At 29.4% G+C, this 17,341-nt stretch overlaps 2 protein-coding genes across 4 annotated transcripts in view; one reads left to right on the forward strand and one right to left on the reverse strand.

Annotated features, from left to right (window-relative positions):
* The window catches only part of LOC136982969 (protein C10), a 352,942-nt gene that overhangs the window by 328,902 nt on the left and 6,699 nt on the right, over nucleotides 1-17,341 (reverse strand). The window contains exons 2-3 of one of the 2 annotated variants that reach the window (XM_067279549.1): nucleotides 13,523-13,699; nucleotides 13,263-13,395 (exon numbers count right to left, since the gene is read on the reverse strand). In XM_067279549.1, the coding sequence (XP_067135650.1) occupies nucleotides 13,268-13,395; nucleotides 13,523-13,699 (305 nt within the window). In that variant the 3' untranslated portion in view covers nucleotides 13,263-13,267. Of the gene's footprint in view, nucleotides 1-12,297; nucleotides 13,396-13,522; nucleotides 13,700-17,341 lie in introns of those variants that run through there. The other variant, XM_067279548.1, reaches the window with a different exon arrangement.
* On the forward strand, nucleotides 2,874-10,185 carry LOC136982968 (uncharacterized). 2 transcript variants are annotated; one of them, XM_067279546.1, is made up of 3 exons: nucleotides 2,874-3,011; nucleotides 3,799-4,003; nucleotides 9,622-10,184. In XM_067279546.1, the coding sequence occupies exons 2-3, from the start codon at nucleotides 3,799-3,801 to the stop codon at nucleotides 10,035-10,037; spliced, it is 621 nt and encodes a 206-aa protein (XP_067135647.1). In that variant the 5' UTR covers nucleotides 2,874-3,011; the 3' UTR covers nucleotides 10,038-10,184. The 2 variants fall into 2 exon arrangements, with proteins under 2 accessions (XP_067135647.1, XP_067135648.1); XM_067279547.1 differs by lacking the exon at nucleotides 2,874-3,011 and adding an exon at nucleotides 3,425-3,705 and having other exon boundaries at nucleotides 9,622-10,185.

Here is a 17,341-nt window from a genome sequence, read left to right on the forward strand (position 1 = left end):
TTATTTTTCGTCTCCGGTCCAAAAGTAGGGTATCGTCGAACTCGTCTTGGTTCCCTCAGTTCAGATATATACTCAATCTCGAAATTCCATAGATAGTAATCTATAGCATCCCCATCTGTTATACCGACGTATGATAATTTTACATTTCGAAGTCATTTTAGAATTAATTAATGATTTTAATGAGAGAAAAACATTGAAATTGTTATAATAAAATATGTTTAATCCAACACGAGCAGCCATCTTGCAAATCGTACAAAAAAGATGACGTCACTAGCATAAGTTAGCAGAGATAAAAGAAGCTGACTGAACTAGCTAGAATTCTAGCGGTGGGAGGAGTCAAGCAGTAGCTAGAAACGAGTTCAACATCACAGCTTAACTAGACAGCAAGAATTCTGTGTTACTGAACATGGCCTTGACCTGCCGTCCGGGTCAGCAATTTTGAAAAGGTGGCAACATACCAAGACATGATTACGGTATTTGTATAAGATAAGCTCTTTATTCGTGATAGCAAACTTCGTGTAAAAATGTAATATAATGAGATTTACTTCGCTATTTTACTAGTTTAGTGTATAGTCATTATTATTATAGTCCTTTCAACGTAAGTTGGCAATTGTCAGACCGTACTAAACCACGTTTAAATCTTTCCTAGGGGAGAAAGGGAACCCAATACCTCGGGGCTAAAATAAACAATTGACTATTTACAACTAATAAAGCAGTTTCTCCATATAACTGGCTAAAAAAGAATTTCGTCTGATTAAAAACCCCAAGAGTCTTTTTATCCGGTTAGGTCGAACTTCCTACCCCACCATCCGGGCGAACCCAAGATGGGCTTGAGTAAAGGTCTTAGTGCCCACACGACTAAGTTCACCGTAATTTAAAGTCCAGAAATCGGGACATGTGAGGTAGCATGAAAAAAATTGATGGACACTTAGCATTAGGTAAATAATAGCTACTCTGGAAAATAAGTGAGTAATCATAATTAAATTAATTTTATTGAATTATCAGTTAGTGAACATTTTTTGTTATATTTTTCAACTGTTTTTGTTAGAAAACCCGGCTGTTCCAATTGTGTGGATCTGCCCGAGTCCATAATGAACATAAATATAAAAGTCGTCAAAGTGCTCACAGGACAAAAAAAGAAAAGAAAAAAAAAGTTAGACTATGGCCTGATATAACCATTGATTGTTCTATCGCCAATGATTATACGAAATATCTATCATTTTGAAGTCATCGCACAGCGTACTGAAGGCGTGCTCATGTGAGATTCTGAGATAAGCCGGTGCATGCATGCACGACACATTGCGTAAAACTCTTGTTCGACTTTTTAAAAATACAAATTGGAAACATTTTCCAATCCAAAAAATGAAATTTTTCAATCCAATTCAAAATGTTTCAAATTGGAAAAATCCCGAAAAATTGGGATTTATGGTAATCCTATACAGAAAAGAAAGTCAATAAAGAACAATGAAAGCCTATATTGATCTAGACGTGGCAGCAGATAATCATTCTATCAAAAGTATCCAATTTTGATTACGTTAAACTTTGTATCATTTATTGTATTATTCAGTAATTTTTCTTAGCCCACATATAAAGGCCGGATGGGCCGAGTGGTCAAGGTGGCAGCCTACCGTTCTGAGGGACCCGGGATCGATGCGGACGGGTCGAAAATTCCCAGGAATTTTTCGGGGGTGGTCCGTCCGGATATATCTGGCCCCGTTCTTCACCACTCGGCTGTTCCATTGTGAACCTGGCTGAACCCATAATGGGCTCACTAAAAGAGACCCACTTAGTGCCCACATGGCGGAAAGAGTTAAGAAAAAAAAGCACACAAATAAAAAGGGCCGGATGACAGGATGTTAATGCATCATCTGATCATCTTATCGCTCTGACAGATTCGTACTTGAATCTGAGCGAGTAACCCCAGGATTTTTTCATGAGCAGTCTATCTCGGATACGTTGGGGCCTCTTCCTCACCCGTTGGCTGCAGGCCCGCCGTAAGCGAGCGTGCAAGGCGTGCACTGCACGCAGGCAGCAAATTGGTATTGCTGGCAGCTCAGCGTAGGTAGTCGTAGTTAAACAGGGGCGGCATAATCGGTATTACACACGAGCGCACAAACAGCTAGCGGCGCTGCTGGTTGGCTGTTCTCATTTGTGGGTTTGGTCAAACTCTTGACGGCTGTAATTAAATAATCCTCAGAGCCCTCAGGGTGGAAACAATAAAAAATGAAAAAAAGTGTATATGTAAAAGGAATTAAGAATGAAAAAATATTTTCAACTACATAGACTTTTAGCGAGTTTTGTATTTTCAAAATTTCACTCGGAAAACATTCAAAGCGAATTAAAAAATAACTCTCACTATCCTAAGTTGACTTAAAAATACTTAAAACGGAACTGACTTGCGATATAAACTGACATTATTTAATAATTATAAAACAATTTACTCCAAAAATATTTTCTCTTACTTTCGGAAATAATAAAACAAAAATACTTTTTAAAAACTTTTTCCGCCCTCTGGGCACTAAGAGGGCCTCTTTTAGCAAGCCCATATGAGTTCGGCCAGCTCCACAATGGGGCGGTGGGAGATGAGGGACGGGCCCGACATATACGGACGAAACTACCCCCGAAAAATTCCTGGGAATTTATCGATCCCGGGTCCCTGAGAACTGTAGGCTGCCAACTTGACCACTCGGCCATCCGCCCGACATGAAAATGCTATAAAAAGTCTGAATGAAAATATACACTTTAATGAAATTTAAAATATATATATAAAATATTTTTAAAAAGGAAGCGAAAGAAATTTTCTTCATAGCAAGAATAAATTTAATATATATATATATATATATATATGAATTGGCAACTTGTTTTCATTGGCAGTGCAATTATGAAATGTTTATATTCCGGTGTGCAGAACGTGGAAGTTGTGGGAATTTTAATGTATCCTTAATCCTCGAAAAAGTACTAAATTGGTTTTAAAAGAAGTGAAAAATTAAGACTTAAAGTTAATTAAAGAAGTAAGGATGAGTAAATTACGCTTCCTTCCTCTTGAAAATTGTAATTAGTTTCTCCTCCGTTCTGTCGATTTTGTTTCACGAAAAATATCGAAGTCATATTGAAATTGATATATATATATATATATTTTTTTTAAATTTAAAAAAGTATAAGCGGAGGTTATTTTTAATGGTCATATTTGATTGACAAAATGATTTATTTTGTAAAATTATATCAAAAACGTCGTTTTCGTTGTATTGTTCATTCCATTTTAAGCAGCATCCTCATATTTTGAAAACTTTGGTTATATAAATTACTTTGCACATTCAACTTTGTTCTCTTATTTAAAAAATGTGTATTATAAAGAAAAAAAAATGCATTATTTTTTTAAAAATTTTATGTGAAAGTTGTAATTTAATCAGGTTAAGACATATTTTAATTTTTACTTTGACTTTATGACCCATTTTCTGAGTTTTAGGTCGCATTGAGCAAAAACATTGTTACGTCGATACTTTGATCTAGAATATATGTATCGAAGTTGCTTTTTCCTTTATTTCGTTTTATTTGCTTGTAAAGTTTTTCGTCAAGTTTGGTTATAATTCGGTTTACGTTACTTTAAATTTAATCTGTGTAAATGTGATGTTATACATGAACTTTAAACTTTAAACATTGTTTGTGAAGGTTGTTTCTAATTAAAACTAAGTAGGTCTGCCGAAGGTAAAGAGACGTGTATTTATATTTTAGGAAATGACTGAATTTAGGTATTAAATTATAAAAATTGTTTTATTTTATAAGTTGTATTATTTACAGATGGGAAGAAAATTAACGACAGTTTTATCTGATGGAACGTTGGCAGTTTCTTCGCTGTTAGCGGCTTGGAGATTACACGAATCGTCTGCGAATTGGCATCTCCATTTTTTTTCGTCCACTCTGAAACTGGAAGAAACACCGTTATTTGGTATAAGCTGTTTCTTACTCATTACCATTGCTGCTTTTTTGGGAACGATTCGTTTTAGTGAGTATTTAAAATAAATTAATAAATTTTTATTTAGCTTTTATCTTTTAGAGTATAATTCAAAAATGCAATTAACATAAAATCTAATTTATCTTGTTATTTACAATTTTAAATACATTAAAAAATATTTTTGGAAACATTATTTGATACAGGCCTATTTATTTAATTTTTAATTACAAAAAATTCATCGTTATTTCTTAATTCAATAACTAATTTAAATAGCAAAATGAGTGTTTTTATTGCCATGTTTTTCCAAAGTTTGATTTTAGATGGTTAATCAGCTAGCTAAATGTTTCTTCCAACCAATTAAAAATATTTTTTATTTTATTTATTATTATTAATTTTTAAAGATAATCATACTACAGACTAGTATGCAGTTTAGTAGTACGAATATTGTTTTATTGACATTAACTAAAGTTTTTAAGGAAACTTGCAGTAAAAGCCAGCTAATTTTATAGATTTGACCACCTTAAATTTTTCCCTGGGAAGAGCACCGTATTAACATTATCTTTCTATATCAGTCTGATAACTTAAAATTAATTTGCTATTAGATAAGATAGATGCATTATTTTATTATTAAAATGAATTATAAAGTTCAATTTTTAAGTTTTCTATAACAAAAAATGAAGTATTTTCAGATTATTAAGTTTAAAATTTTTATAAAAATAAATATTTAATTTTGCTTCACATTCATGATCAATGATTTTAAAATATTTTATATTATTATTATACATACAATGATTTTTTTTGTAAAAGTTACATTAAAGCATCAGTTTACTGCTCTGGAGAACTGAGAATTTTTATGGGCTGTCTGTCCTAGATATGTTGGAACCTTATCCCATACTACTTAGTTGTCCTGATTGTGGACCTAGATGAACCTATGCTGAGTATTGAAAAAGGCTCTCTTTGTAGGGCAGAATAGAACCAAAATATGAAAAGAAAAAGTAAATAAGACTATAATTAGTGGAAATTCTTGTTTTATTGACTGACATTAAAAAGACATGTTAAAACAGTTAAAAACATGTAACCTGAAGGTAATGTAATTTAATAGTAGTGTTGTTTGACTGCTGGTTTTTTCAGCAGTTTATTAATAAAATGCTTATACTCATACAGGAATGGAGGGACAATCACTTTGCTCCTACAATTCCTACCAATGACCAAAACTATTGAACACTGATAGTTGGTTATAGATTCATGCCTGACCAATGGGTTGGCAGTGTCAGTTTTCAGGTTTTACTCACATTTCTAACACCTAAATAGGGGTCAGTTTCCCTCAAAATGTCCACTTGGGATTTGGCACTTGGATGTGATGTCATTTTGCTGCACATAAACAAACACAAGACATGCTAGATGCTACATGCAAGAACTTAAATTCAGCTTTACAGTATACACAGCATTTTGAGGCTGAAACTTTGAATTATTTTTCTTCCAACTTTTACATCATTTCACTTTATTCTTGCTTTTTAATCTATAAAAAAAACTTTTTAAAAATTCTGGGGATTTGTTTTGTTATTGCCTTGCAAACTTCAATTGCTTAATTGTTTGTTTTACTTAGATTGTTATATTACATGAACTTTATCAAATAAAGTAAAACTTAAGGAAAATCTTTGAAAAAGACATTAATAAAGTTTTGAAATGCTAAACAAAATTTCAAAGTCGTTTGTGTTGAATATATTCAACCACATTAGTGATTTGTGTATATTTTTGGTACATTTATATTTTTATAACTTTTTTTTAGTCAAAATATGCTAAACATATAAATAACTGTTCAGGATCTTTCTTGATCAGTCTAATGATCCATCTCTTGTCATAGTCATTAAGTAAAAATTTTGGATCAGATTTTATTTTGTTGTGAATACAATTTTTTCTTTATATCTTTTTATTTTATATGCATGGTTCAGTAACTTCTTTTAACAAATTTTGAAATTTTTCTGTAAGACATTCTTTCTTCATAATAGGATGCTATAAGCTTATGCAATACCACACACTTTTTTCTTATTTTTTAATTTATGGCTCAACTGAAATTAAAAGTAATTTGCCCTAATAAAATTATACTGTATCATAAAATACTAAAACTAAATAGATAACTGTAAGATACTAATTTGCACAAAACTTCCAGAAAATTACTGAGACACTATTATGTTTTCTTTCAAATATGCATATCAACGAATATCTGTGTGACATCAAAAATTTCTATTGGAGGAAAATTAAAATACAAGGTTAACAAGAAATAAGTTTCCCACTTCAGAGAGCTCTGGAGTGCATTCTACTGCTCGAAATGAGACGAAATTTGGACTACAGATAATTCAAATGATGCGCTTTATGTTTCTTAAATAAAAAAATATTACAAAAATCTGTCGATAGATGGTGCTGTAACACACACACAATATTGAACACAGAATATACACAGAAATATTGAAGACTTTTGGTTATGAAGTTTCCTGAAGAACAACGTCTACCATAGAAGACCTGCATCTGTGCCAGATCTGAAGGATTGCATTTGGTGCCATGTTCTGGATATTTCGGCAGACTCACTGTGTTTAGCTGTGGAAAATACGGTTTTGCAATTAGAGCACATTGTTCAAAATGAAGAAGGACATACAGAGCAGTTTTAGTGCTACATATTCAACATTTATATGTGCATGCATATTCAATATTTCTGTGTGCTCCAGCACCACCTATTGACAGATTTTTGTGCTATTTTTTATTTATTTAAGAAATGTCAAGCACATCATTTGAATTATCATTTCGAGCAGTAGAAAACACTCCAGAGCTATCTAAAGTGGGAAACTTATTTCTTGCTAAATCTGCCTATTTAAGAAATAACAGTTCATGTTTGCATTGTTAATATTTTTGAGCATTGTTAATTATGATAATTATTCTAAAATAAATAAATTCCACTTTTTTTATCTACTAAATTTTATTTGTGCCACTTGAATATATATATTTGCAATTCTAGTCAAATTGGCATCTTCCGGTGGCAAAAATTCTAATTAGCACAAACAGGACAAGATGATTAAACTGTGTTCTAAGAATTTAAAATGGTTGAAAGATTCAAAAGCTTATTGTCATGCACCACAATATACAATAACTAGATGGAAAGTTAAAACATTATCCTTGCATCTTTTCCCCAACAAAAGCAATTTTTTCTGTCAATGAAAAGATTGGTCATTTAAAGTATCCAAATCTTGTATTGGCAACATAGAGAAATATTCACATGAAGAGGTGTTAAAGAACATTAAAATAAATGTTTTATTTTCCTGCGAGCACTTTCGACATATTTAAAAATGTCGTCTTCAGGCAGAAATAGAATTCAACAAACTTTTTTGAAAACTTTTTTGAACAAAATGGCATTAGCCACATGGAACATAACAAGTTTAAAATAAGAGAACACAAAATATTATACTTAAAACGTATGCATAACAACGTCGTGCATGTGTCCTGCCGTGCAAAACCATGAACGGCGTTAGCCATTTAGAACATAACGCAAAACTTGAACTTAAATTTGCGTAACATCGACGCGCATGTGTTTAGAGCGCAGAGAACAGGAACGGCAATTGGCTGTTTTTAACAAAAAAGGTGAAAAATAATAAAGTTTACAGAAATAATTTAAATACGCGTAACATCTTTGCGCACGCGCTTTACTGCACAAGGAAGGCATGGATATTGAAACGGATTTAATGCAGGTGTTTTATCCGTTTGTACAGATTGATCCAAGTGCCGGGCAACTCAAGGGTGGGAGAATTACAAGGAGACAGCAGTGTGATGAAGAAGGCCTCCCAACCTGTTCTTTAACGCCTCTTCATGTGAATATTTCTCTATGTTAGTAAAATAGTTGGCGTGACGTCTGCTCGAAGTATTTAATTTACCTAACTTGTATTGGCATGATTTCATGTAAATTTTTATAATGTTTTATATTTATATATGTAAATATTTTAATATTGAACTGTATGATAATTATTTTAAAGTAAATTATTCCAAAGACTTGCCAAAAACTCTTGATATCAGTATGACTTAACTTATTGAAAACTTCAAACGTAGTAGTTAGGTTCCCATAAAATCTTGTGCAGTGCAAAACCATTTTATATGGGATTTGTATGGGTATTTATACGAATAAGAAAAGAGAAATTGCATCCCAAAAACAAACAAATTGCAAAATAGAAAATCCTGCAGTAAGGCAGTTCTAATTTTCTATTTTCTTTAGGACTGGAACTTAATTTATAACAAAGAAATTATTTCAATACAATTTTTAAAGAAAAGCTTATGATTAATAACCAGAAAAATTAATAATCAATTAAATAAAATCAAAATAACTAATACAATCTTAAATGCCACAAATTGCACATTTCAGTTATAATATTTAATACTTTCAAACAAGTACAAGTTTAGTAGCATACAACACAACATAGGGATCAGCCAATAAAATGGTGTTTGAGTTTCTTAATATTTTATTTTTGTTATTGTTTTTCAGTGGCTACTGAATCCACAATGGAGATTCACAAAAAAAAAAATGGAAATGTCAAAATGCCAAATTACATCTGACATATAGCAAATTTTTCTTGCACAAAAGATAAAAAATAAGAGTTTGCCATAATTCTTTAGCAGTGTTATAGGAAACTGTTATCAAAATTCAGTGTTATATGAGAGTTATGCTAAATTTTGAATTTGAAATATTTTAATGTCAAGCTTATTTTTATTTATAACTTATGTTAAAATGCAACTGTACTATAAGCAAACAAACAAAATGTACAAATATGTTAGCATTTTTATGAACTTCCAGTAATAGAAGTAAGTGTATATGTAATCCTTTACAAACAGTAAAATTAAATTCTATAAGGTGGATAATAAATGTGGAAGTGCAAACATGATCTAATAAGAATCATTTTAACCAAATTCTAAAATCTGACTAATTTTTACCTTTTTTTCAAATAATGTAAAGCTATGCATACATTAACAAGTAAAACATCATTTAATGTCAATGTAAATAAACTTACCTTGTTTACATTCTCTATTTTGAATTTATATAGTACCCTGTATAGTTTGTTGGATTTGCCAATATAGATCAGACTTCGTAAATTTGAGTTTTATTTTAAGTATCAAATAAAAAAAAAATAGCCCTTATTCATTAACTAACCATATCAATTAAGATGATTAGTAAACTGTAAAGTGAAGAATATGTTAGAGTAATAAAAATATTTTAATGTGTTTTTAGAAAATAGTCATTTTAATATCCTATTACTTAAATAGGAATTAAGATCTATTCAGTATTAATATATTACCTTTATATATTAATTGGATTGGATTTATTTGTTTATTAATGGTACAAATTTTTGTCACTAAAAATAATGTTTGTTAAAATGGACTGTTGTACCTAAAATGCATGATATACTATGTTGCATAATGTTAAAGTATAAAAAAAATATTTTATAAAGCATTTAAATATTTTGCTTCGTATTCATAAGTACAGTACATGAAGGTTATGTCATTAATGAAAACATAATACAAACTAATCATAAAATTCATTTTTAAAAAATCTTATCTGTTTGAAATTTATTATAAAATTTAATTTATTTCACATATGAAATTTATTGGAATTTCAATCTTCTTATCATTCACAGGTTTTTCATCTCCATCTAATAAATTAATCTCTCTTCATAAAAAGACAACATGGTGGGTTTCCATTGCTGGATTTTCATTGCTGGCAGCCAATTTTAATTTTATCTATAACAAAGCCATGATTGGCTGGATTCATGTGCTTAGTATTTTTGTAATTATCTTTGCTCTCAAAACTTTACCAAATAAGCTTAGCAAAGTTCTTACTCAGATTCAACAAGTCACATCTTTTGTGTCTGTTGGTGGATTGTGTGTTACCCATTATAATTGGCAGGGTGCTGTTGGCATTCACATAATTCCAGTTGCTGCAATAATAGTAGGCACAGAAGGTAAGGTAATGGGTATGCCAGCAGTTGATGTATTTCATTATATGATAAGTTGTAGTGTATATTTATTGTCTCGTGCATTGATTATCATTTAGTTTCTGTAGTCAACGATTCAAAATCATTCTATCATAAAAACAGATTAATTATGAACATAAATAAAACAGAATTGTTATTTTGAATATGATAGAATGCTTTTTAACAATATTATTTCAGAGATTTAAGTTTAAAAGTAAATTTATATTTTTATTGATGTTAAAATAAGAAATAAATGAATTGATATATATTTGTTATATTTGCAAATTTCACCATAATGATAATTTAGAGTTAAGTTTTTATTCTTTTCTTTAAATATATAAATGTATTATATTGTTATTTTTGTAATAAAAATGTAATTATTTTAAATATTTTAATAAATTAATATAAAATTATTTTTAAATGTTTTCAAGTAAATCAGAATAAAATGTTTATATATAAACATTTAGACTGATAGTTTTTTGTAGGACACATGCATATACAGTAGTTGCCAATTTTCAACATTTATTTGCAAAGATTGAGGAATTTAATCTTGTACTGTTGTAGAATTTTTTTTTCATTAAATTATGTTAAACAAATATTTGTTACAGCAGAAAATAGTTATTCCATAATTATAAATATACTACAAATGCAATATAATAACTTATTTAACTGTTTAATACTTTTATTACTTTTAATTTATTATTTTCAATTAATAGATCTTTAATTCAATTTTAGTAATTTAAATATATTAATGGAATTTGAACAGTTCTTATTTGAAGCATGCTCTAACAAAACATAGCTTATTGTGATATGAGACAAGGATATGGCTTTATCTTCAAGCTATGCAACTAGCTTCTTATCCCATAATCAACTATTTATGAGCACAGATGGTTGATTGTACGGTAAGAGTGAAAATCAATTCTACTTGTTAGTAGGCATATTTCTTTTAGCTATTGAATGACAGTCAATTTATGAAATTATTATTAATTGCAAAATAATCAAATATCAAAAATAGTAAAGGAAATTTTTTTTGATTATTTTATTATAATGATTGCTACCTATTTTATATATACATTTCTTAAACTTCAGATTTATTATTCTTTTATTATTTTCTCTGTGATAAAAATATTTTAAAGAAAATTTTATAATAAAACTTGAAATTCTAACAAGTTTTTGTGTGCAATTAAGAGGAATAACTTGTTATTTCATCTACAATAGATATATTTATTAATTTTCTACATCCAGTATAGATCTTTCATTTTTAAATTTTAATAATTTTAAAACCATTTCTTATTCAGTATTTAACGTTACTATATTTTAAAGAAGATATTTTTATTGTAATACTCATTACTCTTTCAGAGAGCTAAAAATTCAAGCATTATCTAAGGTAAATTAGTTTAAACAGGTTCATTATCAATTTAAAAAGCCAATTTATATATACTATATTTATTCTGATAAACAGCACAGCTGTAAGATAGAAAGAAGTTATCTTTCTCCAATACAAAGCACCTATAAGACTTATTTTAAACTGAAAAATTTTATTCTATTTAGCATTGTCACTCTTATGTTGAAATATAATGTGTGATTGTTGAGTGTTGCATTGTTGCTCAAATAAGTGAAATAACTTTTTCACTGATTCATTAGTAGTTACATTAATGAATTTGCCAAGTTTGTCACTTGAATCTAATTTCCAAAGAACGGAAATAATAATAATAATAATAATAATAGGTGCTCTCTAAATAAACAGTGCAGTTGCAAGCTGAAAAAAGTTACAGAACAGCAAGCTGTATATTAGAATACAGTATTCTAATTTCTTGAAATTCAAAAATAAGAAAAAACAGCTAAATTGATCTCATTCTAGAACAATCCTTATAAATTACGTTGTTAAAGAATATTAACAATTTATTCCTATTAATAATAAATTAGATGTTACAATGTTCAACTTCATTTTTTCTTGAACTTTCATAAATCAATTTTATTTAGACCAAATATATATTAACATTATAGAGCTGCTGCTATCAAATTCAGAAGATATAATTGAAATAGAGTTGATTATAGTCAATATGAAAAATATGCACTCTTGATATTCCTTTGTACTCAAATCAAAACAATTGACAATTATTTAGTCATGAAAAATAGGTGCTATGCTAAATTACTCTATTACATTAAATGCTAAAAGCAAATTGTCTGTAGAAGATTACCAATTAATTATAACAGATATTGTTATGTCTGCTATAGGTTTAATTTTTAAGGAAAGTTTTCTCATCACTTCTTATGATAATTTTAACTGTCTTCTAATATTCAAATAATTATAAATTAAAAAAGTATATTGAATAAGAAAAGAATAAAGTTTTAAATTTTTATTGTTTTATTTTATCCAAATATTTGATGAATTTCATATCTGATAATAAATACAACTTTTACTATGTAAAAAAGTACTGGTATTTAATATGATGCAATACATTTCATAAAAGTACAAACATAATAACTGACATATATATATATATATATATATACAGTTGAGTCCCGCATAAGTCGACACCCGGATAACTCAACACCATCGGTTAAGTAGTCACTTTTCTGTGATCCCGGCCGACTTACATAGGCATTAATGTTAAAAAGCTCTGGTTTACGCGACACCGTTTAACTTGTCACCACTGGATAAGTCGACATACTTTTGCTGTCCCAAACTCTGATAAGTCGTCACCCCTCCTGAAAAAATGAATTCACTCTGCACGTGATGCAAACTCATTTTTTTTTCAGGGGGGAGTCGATTTATTTTATTAATATATTTAATAATATAATAATACATTATTATTATTAATATTTATACATATTAATAAAAATGCCTTAACATTTTATGTATTTTTATGTATAAAATAATAACAGATAAACAAAAATATACAATCTACATCAATGTCACACCAGAATCCAATTTTGCATTTTCTCATGCCAGAGGCATTAAGAATCCTTAGATGTTACTTGCCAACAATTGGCAATTGTGAAGATGATGTTTTAAAGGCGTTCATGATCGTTGAAAAAGAAAGTCAAGACAGTTAAGTGCTCAAAACAAACAACACTAAACGAATTTTTCAGTTTTTCATCTACAGAGTAGTTGTAAATGGAGGACACAATGTATTACAGTAGTATTGTAAGCCTATACTACTGTATAATGCACTACTGCATTTTATTAATTGTAGTTTTGTGGTTTTTTTTCCAACTTCGCTTTAGTCATCACATCGGATAACTCGACACATTTCCACTTCCCCTTGGGATGTCGACTTATGCGGAGTCGACTGTATATATTAAATTAATTTTGTGGTTGAGATGGAAAAACCATAGGCGGAATGAGATGAGCTCTTACTTCAGCATTCAATTCAGCAATATCTGGATGTTCTCTTTCCAATTGCTTTATAGCTTGAGCAAATTGAATGACTCCTGAAATTAAATAAAATACTGTAGTTCCATACATCAATTTCACAGAATTATAGAAATAAATTATTCTTTTTAATATTTATACAAGTATATTCTATGATAATTTAAAACTAAAAACAAAAATAACAACCTTCTCCATCTCCAGGGAAGCCATAATTTTGTATAACATCCATTTCTATTTGTGTAGCCACAGGAAAAACCAGTTGCATGTGTTTTAACATATCATTTCCTGCATTATCTTTTGCTTCTTCTAATCTGGCAACATTTTCTGGAGAACTGAATGCAGATAGAACATCCTTCAGTGCAGCTGAGAAAAGAAAGTATTTATAAACAGTGTGAATTATATAATATGAATGAAATGCTAATATATTAAACTAGAAAATTAGTATTTACATACAGTTTTTTTATGTCAAGCATTTGTAAATATGAAATCTTTTTCCTCGGAATCTATATTCATTGCAATGCAGATTTTGTGTGCATCTTATAAATTCACTAGTTTACAATCAGTTCATGTTTATTGTGATCATATAGATATTATTATTGGCAGTTGTATGAGAAATTTATAGTAATAATTTATTCCTTTCATGAAGACTAAAATTGAAAAAGAAAAAAAAATGGTAGAAGACATCAAAGATATTCAAGAGTGGTAAGATATATATAAAATTTTTAATTATGATTTCTAATTTTTATATTTAATATAGAAATCATTACAATTTTCATGTTTATTAAAGAAGTTTTGATTTATCAACTGTTAGGATTCTAATTCACATATTACCTTCTTGAAACATACTGTATTTTCATATGTATTACCTGCAGAAAATCTCTAGAATAAAAATGAAACTTGTGCATAATTCACCCCATTGTATAACCTATACTCTTTTCAAATTGTCTAGATACATAACAGGTTATATGCACAAAATATGGCACTTGTGATTCAGTAGTATAGATCTCTTTCAAATGTAGAATGAGGAATATTATCTATGTGAAGATTAATGATAAATGCATCAAAAAAGGTAATGAATATTTTTAATTTATTAAGAAAACTAAAAAATCAAGTAGCATTGATTATTTTTTGTTTCTATACATGTCATTAATATATCTGTTTGCATATACAAGGTATTCACTTTAACATTTATTCAGGTACAAAAGGAATATTTCTAGCATTTGCAAGTATATGCATACTTGCAAATGCATATACTTGCATTATATGAACTAATGCATATGATGCATTAGTTCTACTGCAATGTTTACAGTAAATTAATTTGTTCTAAAAAGGCATGTGTTAAATCACACAGTAGTTCTGAGGCAATCATAAATTTTCTAAACATAAGCACAAGATAAAAATTAAAAATGTGGTCTTGACAAATCATAAGGGAATACACAATGCAAATACTTTAGGGAAAAAGTACTTAAAATGTATAAGAAGCAACACAGAGATTTCATGAGCATTTTCCAGGTGACTAAGATGTAAACATATGATGATTCTGAACATAATATCTTGCTTGATAAGAAATCTGTCACAGAGTGAGTGATTGTGGTCCAGATGTCCCTCTTCACAACATTGAAATTTTGATGTACTTCCATGCACTGATATCCATATACAAGCATGAAATAGCAAGAACTGTAGCAGTCACAAATATGTTGAAGTTTACATAGCAGTTGAATGAGTGCATGTTATGGCAATCTGTTACTGGTACAACACATGGATGATGATGGAAGTAATTTGACTGGTGAAACAGGATGTTGAATTCAGCCATGACAAATCAGAACTGCTTGAGCACATTTTACGGACTGACAAAGATCCTTTTTTCTGTCATAACATGCACTACTGGACATATACATCATGAAACACAATATATTTTACACTAAACATCTGGTATGATATCTGGAGCAGATTATTGATCCTGTATTCATTGATGGCATCCACACTAGTGACTGCTATATTAATAACCTACACTTGGTAGACCAATGGCATGAATTATCATTGGAACACTGATGCACATCTGTCTGGAAGAGCAGTTTGACAACCAATGAATAGGACATTACAATCCTATTCCATGGTCACTATATTCTTTGAACTTGATCTATAATTCTTCTTGTAGGGTCATTTTAAAGCATTGGTGTTCAATGTGCATCCTGTAGTGGCACATGATGAGTTTCAGAAGTGAATATGAGCTTTTAAAACATGATACCAGATAAGCTAAGTGCCATAATCCACTCTTGACCGTCTACACTTTTATTGCTGCTGAAGGTGGTCCATTTTGAGCATGTACAGTACTATAGGAAAATAAAGCTAACTGTTTTTGTATTAATTTATGCAGTCTTGGTTTTCATCCTTTACAATCAGAGATTCTTTGTACATTATGCTAAAACATCTTAAAATCGTTCTCTTATGTTATGTTCTCTTATGCTTGGAAAAATTTATATATTGCCTTGGAATTACTATCCAATTTAACATGTTCCTTTTTTTATTAATTTATTTTACTGTAAACATTAGTTCCATTACAATGCTCCATAGGCTATGTTATGCATATACTTAATCAATGCTGGAAAGATCTCTTTTGCATCTGGCTAGTTGTGTAAACATCCTATAACTTGTAGTCATTATAATATATTCTTGTTAAGTCGGTGTGAGAAATATCAGAGTAAATGAAGAAAACATTTCAATTTCAGATTTTACAATAATATAGGAGCAAATATGTTTAATTTCAAATATTCAATATTTCTTCCAAAAAAATATAAAATACAATAATGAAAATATAGTATCCACTTATAGATTTTTATATTTATGTAAAAATTGCCAAATAAATTAACAGAAAATAAAGAAACTTAGATATTAAAATATGGTTTTTATGTATCTGGTTTGCTTGAGACAAATAATAACTATAAATATAAACTTTTATTTATTACTAAATTTCATGAGGTTAAATATTTTTAGAATATTCAACTACTTCAGAAATTTTATTATAATAAATACATTCAATTTTCAAATGTTAAAGACTAAAAAATTACAAAGGATGAAAACAATAAAGCACAAAAAATTTGTATAAATTGTATTTTTAATTGTTTTTTTTCTTTACTAGAAATCTTATTCAATGTTCAGAAAAAATTAAACTATATTATAGTTTACAAAACAATTATTCGAACAAAAATGAAAATACTATTTTATACTTTGTACAATCATCGTAGAAAGTATGATGATTGTACAAAGATTATTTGAAAAATTTTCCATCTAATGATAATTCTTTATAATCTTTCTCAGAATATGAATGGAGCCAATGTTCATTAGTCTATATATGCAAAAGAAAATAGTTCCATTCTTTACAAAGTACAAGATGTTCTGTGTAAGACTGACCATATTTGTATTAGGAAAAAAGAGATGAGATAAAATTAGATAGTCTTTAAAAGCTTAGTTTTATTCATAAACCATTATGGAAGCTTGCATAACCAATGCTTTGTTGTTTTAGGTGGGGTACCCTGTAGAACAGTGATTCTTAACCACTGTGCCGTGAGATTTTTGTAGTGTGCCGCCACTGTTAATACTCATACATAAGCGACATCAGACAAATAGTTCAATTGGTTCTACCTTCCTAGGGTGCATTTAGAAATTGTAACCGGCGTTACTGGTAACTGCCGGTAGTTACCAAGGTGTTCAGAAAATGTTACCTAAATAACCAATTGCATTTAAAAATTACTGTTATGATGTCACTGGTTGTCCTGTGGTACTTACCAAAGTAACCATGTGTGCCGCCAAATTATTAAGAGTACTGTGACGGAAAAAAGGGTCGAGAATCACTTCTGTAGAACATATATGTTTCAACTGTTAGGCTTTATGATATTAAAAAAGTATATTTGAGATTACAAAAGAAACAAAAAAATGTCACACAATGTTTAAGCTCAGCAGGTAGCAGAGTGGTACACATTCAAGATCCAGTAAGACTAGCACACA

Source organism: Centruroides vittatus, unplaced genomic scaffold (genome assembly GCF_030686945.1).
Source record: "Centruroides vittatus isolate TY-2023 unplaced genomic scaffold, ASM3068694v2 contig_875, whole genome shotgun sequence".
In the NCBI taxonomy this organism is placed as follows: domain Eukaryota; kingdom Metazoa; phylum Arthropoda; class Arachnida; order Scorpiones; family Buthidae; genus Centruroides; species Centruroides vittatus.

What these genes read in the sequence shown, in the direction of transcription:
- LOC136982968 (XM_067279546.1), top strand. Translation starts at nt 3,799, where the DNA reads ATGGGAAGAAAATTAACGACAGTTTTATCTGATGGAACGTTGGCAGTT. An exon ending in TTTGGGAACGATTCGTTTTA is followed by an intron (nt 4,004 to 9,621) that starts GTGAGTATTTAA and finishes TATCATTCACAG; the next exon opens with GTTTTTCATCTCCATCTAAT.